Source organism: Ixodes scapularis, unplaced genomic scaffold (assembly GCF_016920785.2).
Source record: "Ixodes scapularis isolate PalLabHiFi unplaced genomic scaffold, ASM1692078v2 PGA_scaffold4__175_contigs__length_147842914, whole genome shotgun sequence".
In the NCBI taxonomy this organism is placed as follows: domain Eukaryota; kingdom Metazoa; phylum Arthropoda; class Arachnida; order Ixodida; family Ixodidae; genus Ixodes; species Ixodes scapularis.
The window spans coordinates 141870102-141883286 of record NW_024609879.1 but is presented as its reverse complement, the minus strand read 5'-3'; the positions used below and the strand labels follow the sequence as shown (position 1 = coordinate 141883286).

Below are 13185 nucleotides of genomic sequence, written 5' to 3'. Positions count from 1 at the left end.
TTGAATTTGAGGTCACAAACGGAAGACGCCGAGGACCATCGTCATCAGACAAGTACGAAGAACCAAGAAGAAACTTTTACTAACACTGAAAGCACAAACAGCGCAATGACAGGGCTAAAGTAAAGGGAAACTAAAGAAGACTTTCGTTATATTGAGTCGTAAGTGCTACCTCACTCGATACCGGTCTTGAAAAACAGCATTACTGTGTTCCAGCTGGGCGTTTTTATTTCCGCTGCTGTCGGCTATACCGTCAGTCCTCACACCGTATAAGGCACACAGAAAATTAACCTTAGCAGAATGAAATGGCTACAGGGCGGAGTACACGACTCCAGCTTCGTTTGACTCGATGCGTTTCGTAGAACACACCGACACTAGGATACCGACCAGGCCGAGGTAAAGCATCCCTCCGATGGCATGCCACGTGAATACAGCGGACGCAAGCATCGAGCTCTCGTGGGTATCTTCCCAAGGCTGAGTACCGGGTAGTTGATTGTACAGGATGAAGGCGATCTGCAAGAACCAGGTCCCTTGCAAAATTAAAAAGAATGTCCTGCCTAATGTTGGGAGAACGCTTCGTCGTCGAACCATTTCTATGGCGATACAAACCACTTCTGACGCGACAGTGAGGAAAACTAGCGTGTGCAAAAGGACGTCCAACTTGTTTCTTCCATCCAGATGAAAGTATAACAGTAGCGCTTCAATAGAAAAGACCATCAACAAACCGACGTAGTCGGTTCCTGGAGGCAAGGGTGCGCCGTGGTCAGTTAAGAGATCAAAAACTCCGCTCAGAAAAAGGGACATGAAAAAGGTTATATGCTGCGCGTTCCTCGCGTCCTCAAAGAGACCATGGGCGATTAATAACTTGCCAAACGCAAATATCCCAATGATCCCACACGCAATCTTGAAGAAACCTTCGATACACCTTGGCCCGATTCCAGGAAGCACAAGGTAAGCTCCTTGGGCATAGTAACCCTTTCGGTGTCGTCGAAGGCTGTAGGCGTGCCAGGCGCTCATGGCCCACCATGTACCCTGGATAAAAAACATCGTACCAGTAAGAATGTGTCCAAGGAACAAAATATCGCTTCTAGGGATTATCTTCGGCATGGTAGTTTCTCTGAGGTAAGACTAGAACGGACTAGTGTTCCAGGCACCGACTAGAAGTTGACTTGCGGTCGTTGAAGACACAGGCTTGGCACAAAGGTCTCCGATGCTTGCTGGCCACCACCTGAAGCACACAGGAATACAGTTAGCAGGACATATATTGTGTGCTTGATTTCGATCTGGATGAGCATCATACCGGCGTGCGGTCGTGTTTCGCTACTTCGTAATGCATGTTAAAGACCGCAGGCTAGCCGTTGTACTGCACTGACTTAATTTCTCATCTACTGTTGAGACACAAGTCGCCCGTTGATGCAGATTAACTTCAGGATGCATGGAAATACACACGACACAGTGTGTTTGATTTTAATTCCATTTGATCTTTAAAAAAAAGTGGGTGAGAGTTAGACGCATGCGAACTTCACCATTTATTTTTCAGCCTCGGCGCACATTGGACGAGAAGATAATCATCGTGATAAGTTGAATAATGACCCAAAATCGGTTAATTAACTATTTTTTAATTGTTTTTTTAAAGGTCATGTTGCAATTGCAGTACTGATGTCAATTGCTACAGGAGGCCAGACAAGTTGAAAGGATTAGCGGAGAGGTAATGGGTTTTTGACGTTCATCGATAATGCTTCGCGTTTTTAGCCCGATTTAGAAGTTGTGCATAAAAAAAGCTTCGCAAGTCTGGCCCACGTACAATGACGCTTAGAAGAGTGACTTATTCGTTTCAGTCACGTCGTCACTTGTACTGTCGGTGCACCAACCAAGGACATGCTGCCCAGATAGTGACATTGTTAAAAGGACTACGTCACTCTTCCAAACCTCATTGTGGACATGACTTGTCATGCTCTTTCCAGGCGAAATACTTCAATGAGGCTATAATGAAAGTGAATATTTATTGCTTAATATCTAAACAATCATCGACTTTTCGGAAATATTAATATTGGCCTGACCTTCGATAATAATTGCCGTCAATACTACGATTGCAAAAAGAACCCAAAACCCAATAATTAAAAAGTTAATTAACATAATATAGTTACTTAGGCAACTTACCATGATGATTATTCCCTCATCTAATGCCTGTCGAGCATAATAAATACGTGGTGAAGAGAGCACTTTTACCTTCTTTGTAAAAATATGTTCGAATTAAAATCAACACCCTGTATAACCGTAGCATTTTCCTAAATCATTGTTCGTTTTCTTATGAAAAGAAACTATTGAAACTCGAAATCTCGCGGACGAAAAAAAGAACAATAAACATAAATACAATCTCTGGTAATTTTTTCGAATGATTTCTAGAGGAATCAAGTACCCCTGGTAAAATATTTGACCTTTTTGTGTAGCCTTTCTCAGCCACATCGCTTGCGTATTTTCTTTCAATAGTACATGACTATGGGATGGCCTGAGGAAACAAAATAAAACTGGCCATCTTGCAGAAATACAAGAAAACTAATGATCATGCAAAACTCAAACAAACCATAGTCATAATAATAATTTTGTTTTTAGATTCGGAATAATTGATACAGAGGAAAACGATGTTAAAGGGATGATGAACCATAATTTGGATTAAAAAAAAAAACAATGCTGGAGATGTAGGCGGGACGCTACAATCCCTACAACACTACTAGTAAGACGATATCGCAAATGGACGGCCGTATTTTTGCAAAAAGAAGGCGAGATTGAACCAGGCCGGCGAGGCGCGTGACCGTCAAGATACCTAGTTTCCTCCTCTCTTCGCTTCGCTCCCTCAAGGCCGCGAGGCGGAGAAGACGCGAGGCCGTTCTCTCTCCTTCTCGGAGAAACATGACGTCAACATTCCTGCCAAATGCGCCTCTTTGTTTTGAAAAATGCGGTCATCCGTTCGAGATGTCGCTGTATGAGTGATGTTTTGGTGTTTGTAGCATCGCGTTGCACCTTTTTGCCGCGTGTTTTCGGGAATGCAGATTTCGGTTCAGCATCCCTTTAAGTGTAAGCTGGAACTGGACGAGAAGCTGACTAGGAGCAACGCCCCACGCGTCCTAGCATTTCTCACCAAGCCAGAGGAAGCAAATTGTGGATCTAAAAGATTTGCAAAGCCTCATAAAAACAGTCGCCACCAAGACGTGGGGCACGACCGAAAAAGACACCCAAGCGGCATTGTCCGTACCCTCATAGCATCGCGGATGATGTACGCCTATGTGCAATTACACTAGCACATTCCAGGCCCAATATGCGAAGGTCGGCACTATAAATGGTGGAAAATGAGGCTAATAAGTGGGCTACTGTGGATGACGATGGCACGAGACCTCCACATTCGCTCGAAATACAACACGCTAGAATACGAAGCCAAGGCAAACAAATGTGCGAATATAGACCCTACCAAGGCAAAGGCGACAGGAAGGTAGGACCTGAGGTATGTGCAGAGGGACGGCACTGGGAAGGCTCCCTCCACTCAGATAGAAGGCAAATAACAAAGAGACAATACAGATCACCGAGTTTACGCTGACGGTGAGTTGCATGGGCAAGGACCAGCAAGGGCGAAGCAACCATGAGGTCAGGCGGCACAAAAAATGAGACGAAGGGGCCACACATGACTACACCAATGCCTACGTCTACACGGACGCGGTGGGACAAAAAGATGGTACGTGGACCGGTGCCCACCATTTCTTCGACGAGGAGGAAACAAGAAAGCAAGGGCTGAGTGGCTGCAGGCATTTAAGACGGCAGAGCTCGATGATAACCTCAACGGGGCACGTAACAGGGGCGAATAGACGGAAACTCAAGAACATCTGGGATTTCAGATAGCCTAGAAGCGCACAGTGAGTGCGTAAACGCGGTCAGATCAAACCACAAGGTTCTCAGGCTGCGAAGGCTAGAACCCACGAGTGAAGGGCGTCTCCGTGGGATCTGTTAAATATCAGGCCATTCTTCCATTCCGGGGAACATACTCACCCATCAAGCGGTGCAGGGCGGCAAAACAAACAACCCAGTTGGCAAAGATGTCCTATGAACGCTCACAGAACATCCGTGGAAAGTTCCGACGGCACGAAAGCTTCCACAGAATCCTGTGAAATCCAGTCGGTCCTGAGCCCGGACACACCGGGGGCCTTACCATGTGGAGATTCACCTCTTGCACATTGACTTGAACAGGTTCCTAACTGGGGCTCGGGTCCGTAGGTACAAGGCTTTCCATGCCCTCGTGCCACTCGACGAACATGCCCACATCATTGAGAACGTTGGCAGAGCGGATAACGCATCATACTTGTAAAATATGAACCAATACGGCAATCACCCAGCCATGGAGGCGAAGATGGCGGCGGCAAGAAGACGTGGCGCCCTGGCGGCCCCGGAGGACGACGACACACGGAAGATGCGCAGGGCAGGATGGACGGTCACCACCCGGCACGCCGTCTAGGAATTTACAGCTACATCCCCTATATACGATTCTATGGTCCATCGTTCCGGCCATTTAGGCGCACGGCACTGCAGCCAGAACGACTGAATCAGACCGGGCTGCCCTCGAATCGCTCTGGTTGCACCCGGGAATCGAATATAAGTAGTGTTCGGCAGATGAAGGGCGATGGGAGATAGTGTTACCCTTATGACTGCGATGTCAAGACACTAAGGAGAGGTGAACGCTCGCCACAACCCCCCCCCCCCCCCCCCCCCCGGACCTCTGCGTTTTTCCGTTAAAAATATATTTCAGCCCAGCCAAACACACCCCTCGGCCCTTCAAATCTCTTCAGTCCTTCAGGTCCTTCAACCTTTCAGCACCCCTCAGCCTTTCCAGCTTGCAGACGCCCAAACAACTGTGAACCATATTCTAAAAATTCCTTGTTTAGAACATCATTGAAAGTCTACTCTTTTGACGTTGACTTTTACATTATTGTTAAAATTAAGAAAACCGTCAAGAACCTACGTGTACTAAAACCCGGGAGAAAGCAGCTCTAGACAGAAGCGAACAGAGCAAATAGTGGTAACAGAGTTTTTTGTGACCAAGATATATTTCGATGTACTCAGACGACCACTGTGTAAATTACTAAGATGTACTGTAGTTCAACGAGCGGGTGTACCACACATACGCACACACTGTCATTACACGTTTAGCGAAAACCACGAACGCGAAAACAACATCCGTCGCCGTTGACAATATCTGTCGAGGCGTCGTACGTACGTCACTGGTGCCATAGCGGGGGCGTTCCCAGCGTCTTTTTTGCTTGCTGAACGAGCTTATGAAGCCAGAAGGACCAATAGGCTGAATAAACAGGACATTAGGAGACCTGTTTTATCCGCACATTGATTTGCTTCAGGAGATAGATCCACGTGTGGGTCGGGAAGCCGACACCGAGCGACCGTTCGTTGCGGCCTCTCCATACAAAATGGCGAAGCGGCTTCTCCAACGCATATAACCTGAAAGGGTCACGTGATCTCCCACACAGACCCGTTAAAACTACTTCGATGATTCACGTGCTTTCCGGGGAATGAAGGTCACAGGCCCCACCGGCCTCTCACAAAACTATGACGAGCCTCTCACACCATCCGAAAATTTTTGAAGGGCTCGTGAGGCCTCTTAGAAAACTTCTATGTACATCTTAAACCTGTCATAAAGATTTGAGGGGTACGCCAAAACCTCTAAAAATCATAGTGGACCCCACAGACAAATTTTCAATAGATAACTCCTTCGTTCCCTTCCCCGTCACCACACAAGTCAAGGTCAAGGTAGAGGATGCAAATTAATAAATAAAAAAAATGTACATTCGCTGTTACATACGAAGTGCTTTCATCAATATTACTAGACTCGTTTTCACCTCAAGAACCGTGTTAAAAAAAGACCAGCTCTCGAGAAGCATTACTAATTTCCCCTTTTATGTAGAGATTGAAGATAAAAGGGGGGGGGGGGATTTTAGATTAGATATGTATTACCTTATCAGGACGTGCAAGTTTCAAACGCCAAAAAGCATCGCTTCTTCCTCCTCCGACCAAATCTTGGAAGAACTATTTCGCACAGTGTACGAACAATGAGCCAAACTTCTTTTTTTTTTCTTGTTAAGCGACCGGGTATAGAGAGGTGGACTATTGGGGGCTCGCGCTAACAGTGGCTTCCAGTGTTCACCAGTTTGCCTGCTCTTGAAATCTTTCAAAAGTGTTGCAACTTCATTTCGTGGCTCCAATGGCTTCCCTTATCAACAGTACTTGAGAACGTCTACTCTAATCATCAGGTCTGTTGCCATGAACTCCGAGTAAACATCTTAAATGTCAGGGGGCACATTTAATGTAATCAAGCAAACGCACCAAGCAAGCCTAACCAAAGTCCATGATAATGTTGCATCAAAGTGGGGCAGAAACATGAGTTATAAACTCACTGACTGGAAGACCGCGTCTTGAATCAATCGTCCGTATATTTCAGCGAATAAAAGTCAAGAAAAATAGCACTTCAAATCTTTTGAGACCGAGACTAAAGTGAGCAGATAAATGATTCACACAGTGCATCAGCTGTCCTGTAGGAAACGTACCACATATGAACGTTTAGGGTTATGGGTCTGCTGATGCTCTTCACAGTCGTTGTAGGACCTGCACTCGCGATGTTGATGTGAAGTTAAAGGAAAACACATTGGGAAATGTGTTTATGTTCCACCATTCTTTGCGCATGCTATCATTAAATCGCACTGCAGAGAAATACTGCGACATACAGCTGTTCGAGATACCGCAGAACCGACCAATTTAAATGTTTTTTTTAACGATGTAGCACATGGATTGTTAGTGCAGATATTAGAAAACATATACGAAAATATCCTCACTTATGGCAATCATCGTTAAGTGCACACTTAAAATAAAAAGATCATTAACGAAAGTACACGTATGTTGTGATAGTTGGGGTTTTGTGGATTTTCAGAAACCGTGTAGTTGGTCGGCCTTTTCAAAGTTGCGACGAGTCACTCGCTGTAGATGAGGAACTTAGCCAGTGCAGTACAACCGCTAGCCTGGGGTCATTAACGTGCACCACGCAGTAGTGATACAAGACCGCACGCCGGTACGATGCTCATCCAGATCAAAACGGGCTCAATGACGTTCAGTCGGTACATAAAAATGTAAAATAAAATACCGTTTGAGGCCATTTTAATGTTCAGCCTTTTAGGATGCTTAGAGCCAGTGTTGGTTGTGACGCGTGATAAGTAATCTCGTTACCGGTAACGGGGCACTTTTTTGGTAACGTGTAACGTATTTGTTACCTTTTCAAAACAGCAACGTGTAACGTACTTACGTTTCTTATTTAGAGTAATGGGTATCGAAATTACGTTAGTCGTTACTTTGTTTTCGCAAGGCTTAAAAAAATTTACACTCCCATATTTTTCGTGTTCCGAGGCGCCAAGTCAAGGTTTTCGTTGTTTGTTTTTTTTTGTGTGTTTTTTGCTTTTTACTTGTGACTATTTAGGTAGAACCGTAAAAAAGATAAAGCCATTATGTTCAGTTTCTGCAGGGACAAAATATGTTTCTTATTTTCTTATAATATGGCGCTTAGACATATCTGTATTGTCAAAATAGCTAAACGAGTATTATTTAAAAAAAGTTACGCAAAAGTAACGTGCGTTTATTTTTATGGGCAACGGTAGCGGTAACGGGTTCCTTTTTATTTTGAAGTGGCGTAAGACGATAGCGCATTACATTTATTTGCAAGTAACGATGAACGTATTTCGTTACATTTTTTTTTTGGTAACGCCTACAACACTTCTTATAGCATATAGATTCGGTAGAGACCATAAATAGACAATTGCAGAAACTGGTTTCTCCTTAATTATCATCCTAAGGGTCTTTCAGCAACACTCTTAGGATGCTGCTGAAGTCCCTAACAACAGTACGCTGGCCATCTTAGCCTCCTCTATTGATATATTTTTACGCGCAACAAGATTATAAGCAACAGACACCATGTGCAGTTCTCGCATACACAGAGAATGCACATGCGGACGAAATTAATCACGCACCCGTATGGAATTTCTCTCTTTCTTCTTTATTACAGCATCACACATTACGAACAAGTTCAGGCTAAACATAGTGTTTTGGTTGCCACGTGTCAGTAGATAGATATCGGCTTTCACGGTTGTCTCACTCTCAGGAACGGCATCTTTTTTCGAGGCACTACGCATATTTTGTCACAAATTCAACCAAGAATGCTTCAACCAACATCAAACTGTTGTCGTACAGTTGAGTTTCAGTCGAGATTTTTTAGGGGCGAAGCTCCATAGGGTCTCGCCTTGTCCGTCCGGCGTCCGTGCTCACATCGATCTTGCTGGTGCTCGTGCTCGTGCTCGTGCTCGTCAGCTCACGTGCTTAAAAAAATGATGAAAAAAAAAAAAAAAGAAAATGTTTGCGCAGTCGACAGGATTCGACCCTGTGCGGGGAGACCCCATTGGATTTCTAGTCCATCGCCTTAACCACTCGGCCACGACTGCGGGGACGAGTAGGGGGCTCTGAGGTGTGGTAGTAACTCAAGAGCTGGGGATGTCATGGATGAAACGTTGCACGTAGCCGCTCAACGTCTATACAGGAGAGGGCGCTGCGGTCAATTGAGTATATAATCGCGTTAAACTTTGCATGCATTGGCTCAACGTTTATAGACGAGAGGGCGCTGCGGTCAAATGCTCAAATGCGTGTATAACCACGTTCCATATCACACATTCTCTTTCTGACATGGATAAAAATTAACGAAATGCTCGGCATGCTGCGGCTCAGCGTCTACGCAGACAAGCACCACCAGGGCTTCGCCCCAATCAACATCATTCACCACGTGGAGATGCGGTCTTTTTTTTTTTTTTTTCTTAGTAGACCAGCAGAGTTTACTTTTCTTGGGCAGCTTTAACCAACTAGACGGTCTCGTTTTCGAGCACCCTCTTCCGGGCCTCAGACTCCCACTTTTCTTTCGTTGATGCCTCCACAGGCTCAGCAAAGGAAGTCTATTTTTTCTTGAGTTGGTAAAGCGGACTCTTCCACCTGGTTTGCACTCCAGTCAGGTAGGCATATACGGATAGTTTCTTCGCCCAACGCCACCACTCGTATGCCGCAATCTTCCATCATATCCTATTTTACTCGCTGCCTCCCTTGCCTCGAAGCTCTACTATCCTTAAAGTCCTCGGACGGCTTCATTGGTGGAAATGCCGTGGCAACCCAGGGCTTGATGACCAACCTCTTGCTGTCGCTTCTCCAGGAGGTCACGCACATCCCCGAGGACGCAGCTTTGGCGAATGCCAGCCCTGGCTCCATCCCTGCCTTCCCTACCTCCCCGGTGACCATGAACCTGTTGCAACTCCACAGGTTGCGTTTCCAGAGGATGTTGCCTCCTCGCACGGCTGACCGTCGAAGGTGTGCGCGGTGCTCTTGGAGCATCGGAAAATGTCAAAGCATATTCATAGCAAAAAGAAAAGCGCCGTCCAGTGTGCTCATAATAAATTATCAAGCTACTGCAAAATTGGTGGGTTTCCGTACCGATGGTTTCATCCGAGAGACAATGGTTCCGTCGTAGATCCAAAAATATGATAATGCACTGCAAGTTCAGTGCGAACCCTTCATATTGCCAGAACTACTGAGAGATCACAACTACTGAGATGAAAAAGTCTCTAAGTTCAAGGAGTCAGTATATACGAGAAAGAGATCTACGCGCTCTCTACAAGGAATGGGCACTGATAACATTGTCAGGATATATGGGGCTGGAGCTTTTAAGTTTGGGCAACGTCTCTGGCGAGCAAAATCGAATATGTATTGGGCTCGTTTCGGTTGCGCATTACTGCGCTCTTTCACGTTGCATGCGAACGCTAAGTTGGTAAAATTTTACTGGTCGATAAATGTTTTCGGAATAGAGGGAGGAATCAAAACGCTAAAAGGCAAGCACTCTTACCGTCTTGCTATGACAACGCGGGCTGCATTTTTCATTTTTTTTGTATGAAGCTTTTTTTTTTTTTTTTCGGGCATTTTATTAGCGCACGGGAACAGATGCTCCCACACGCTTGTAAACGACTCTGTGCGCGATCGAACGCTACAGTGGCTCTTTATGCTCTACGCTAGCATTACATGGGCGCGAAATTTACTGGCGCTTTCGCAACCCCTGACCGAGAGGAACATTCCTATACGCAGATGTACACGCATGTGATTGCGATGCAGTCGATGCTCACACGCTAATGTATGTTCCGAGCGTTTGGGAATATTCGGATTACGATTCTAAACTTTACAGTCGGTGCCTGCTCTAAATATGATGATCCCAATTTCCTTCTAAACCTAAATCGGCACACTAAAGCTGCGTCGTATATATAATTCGGAGCGAAAATAAATGCGAGTGATTGTTTTCTTATAAATATTGCGACCAACAGTGAACTGCTTTCTTTGTTTCCAGGCAATGGCTTTCCCTAGAACTGTCCTCGGCATGTTTTCTCAAGTATATCTCAGTATATATTGTTTAGACTTTGGTTAGGTTTTCGATTTGTAAATCAATCAATCAATCGGCGTTTATTTAAGTGCAATGGCGGGAACTTTGAATTGGGCCTCGTATTTCTAGTTTTATATATAAAAAAAAAACTACGCAACTCTATAGTGAAAAAATTTGTTTGTAATGTCCTGATATGCCATTTCAACGCTTTGCACGAAAAAAACAAATATATATATATATATATATATATATATATATATATATATATATATATATATATATATATATATTTGGCGTGTCAAAGGTTTTCAAGCTCGAGCGGGACAAGAGGGATTGGTAACCAAGGTGTCCATTCTGTCTACAATGACCGCAGTACTTGGCCGCGCCATTCGGACATGCTTCCGGGGGTAGCTCGTGTCATCATCATCATCGTAAACTTTATTAATTGATAAAGTGAAAGGACCTTGCGGTCTCTGGTCGATGCCCTTAGTCCAGGGCTCCGTTCGCCGCCCAGATACGGCGGGCTCGCTCAAACAGTCGCTGCTGGTCATCGAGCTCTGTGCCGGAAAGGGCCGCCTCCCAGAAGGAAAAGGTGGGGGAAGGAATAGGGGTGATACCCTCACCGAGGGGGTGACGGCATTCCCAGATGGAGTGGTAGAGGTTAGGGTGATCGCTGCCACATCCCGGACAGGTGCCTGGGTACCGGTTGGGGAACCAGCGATGTCGCTGGTGGAGGTTAGGGAACGTAAACGTTTGAAGTTGTCGCCAGTCCGCTGCCTCTGCCCGGGATAGCGCCCGATGCGGAGGGGGCAGGACCCGGCGGGTTGTTCGGTAGTATTCTGTTACCAGGTGGTAGGTGTTAAGGTGTGTGTCGGTTGGAGTGCGGAGGGACTGGGAGTCCGCGGGTGTGTTTGGCTCTGGGTCCCGCTGTATCCTGATCCCATCCGACAAAGCCCGGTTTGTCGCTACCGCTCGGGCTAGTGCGTGAGCACTTTCGTTGCCGGATGAGCCCAGATGTGCAGGGGTCCAGATGATCCGGATGACTGGTATTTGTGACCATTCGGTTCTTATGGCGTTGATGAGGTGTGCTGTCCGTGGGTAGAGAGTGTGGCCCGCAAACGCTCTTCACGCTGCTTGCGAGTCGGTGACGATAATTATTTTATGCTTGAGGTCGGTGGTGTCTCTGCGTGGGATTGCGTGTGAGATGGCCAGCGCTATGGCCATCTCCTCCGCCTCCTGGATTGATGCGATGTTTGAGATGGAGCCCGTGCTGTAGCAGGTGCCGTCTCTGTCTGTCACTGCGATGGTTGCTGCTCCAGCTCTTTCCCTGTGGAGAGCAGCATCTGTGTACCATGTTTGTGGGTCTGGGCCGTAGACTTTCTCTAAGGCCCGGATCCTGGCCTCTCTCCGCTCTGTGTGGAGGTCTGGGTGCATGTTCTTAGGGATAGGCGCCGCCTGTACGCGGTTCAGTGTTGTTTCCTGCAGACCGGCTGGTTAATCGGGCAGCTGTCGGCTTTATGTCCCGGGCGTTGACAGCGCGGGCACACGAGAGATCTCCGTTCGTAGCATTCCACTCGTCTTGGGAGGCTCCAATACATGACTTCGCGTGGCGGATGCGGAGATGCAAAGTGGATGAGGACTGTACCTCTGAAGCCCATAGGCCGGGCTGTCAGGATATTCACCATGTCGGCGTGCAGCGCCTCCAGAAGCTCAGCCGAGGGTTCGTTGGGTTTTCAACCATGGATTGCTCCCCGGGAGATACCGTCCGTGAGAACCTGGTGTGTGCGCACCACAGGTGGCGGTCTTGATCGTAAAGCTAAAACGCCCATACGGAGGAAAGGCGTGGTTTGAGTGGAGCCGCACGCAGTAACGGCTATGGTAACATATAGAGTTTGCTCAATCTCAGTATTTGATATTTGAGTAACTTGAGGTTACCGGCAAAGGGGCTGATAACGGTCTTCTGCTCTTCTGGGTCTAGGCCCAACACGTCACATTGTTCTATCAGCTGTATCTTGATTACGTGGGTGCCGAGAGTTACACGTTCCTTGCGGCTTGTGGTGGGTAGAGGTTGGCCTGATGTCTTGAGTTGCGCTCGCGCTGGGTTCTCTTTCTAGCCCTTTCTTAAAGTCCCTCTAAATAAGTTGCGACGGGCACGAGAGAAGCCCATGAAGTTTGGAGACTCATGTCTGCGTCTTAAAGACTGTCGTCGGACGAACGAAAACGTTTTGCGGTATTAGACGGGCCAAAGTCCTCCGCGTCCTCGTCCATCTCTAGCGAGGGAAAGGGGAAGGTTTCGTACAAAGCGACAGCGGCATGGGTGCGGTGGGCCGGCGGCGCTGGGCTAGTAGGCTTAGCGAAGGAGGTTCAGCAAAAGGCTCATAAAAGGTGAGAAAGAGTTCGAAAATTGAGCAGAAAGTTGCTCACGGATGCGAGTAGAGTTCTCAAACCATTGGTGAAATCAAAAAAGAGATAAGACTAATTACATTCCAGTTCAGTCAGGACAGGGCCGCAGGAATGCCAGGAAAAGATCCGAAACAGTCTTCTTCGTTCTTTTATAAAATAAAATCCAAACCAGCTGAGCGCTTGACAAAAGAAGATGGCACATCTACAAGACGGTCGTCGGCAGTCATCGCGCCGCCAGTTCGCAGTTCCTATACCCTCGATAATGCTTCGACGTAGTATATGAGCTT

General features: G+C 46.6%; 1 protein-coding gene across 1 annotated transcript; it reads right to left on the bottom strand.

The window, feature by feature from the left end:
• Positions 1–306: 306 nt before the first annotated feature.
• On the bottom strand, positions 307–1104 carry LOC8035517 (transmembrane protein 45B-like). The gene has a single exon (XM_002411363.3). It carries the CDS (start codon positions 1102–1104, stop codon positions 307–309), a length of 798 nt encoding a protein of 265 aa, XP_002411408.3.
• Between the last annotated feature and the right edge of the window lie 12081 nt (positions 1105–13185).

Coding starts and splice junctions, on each gene's coding strand:
- LOC8035517 (XM_002411363.3), bottom strand. CDS start 1,104: ATGCCGAAGATAATCCCTAGAAGCGATATTTTGTTCCTTGGACACATT.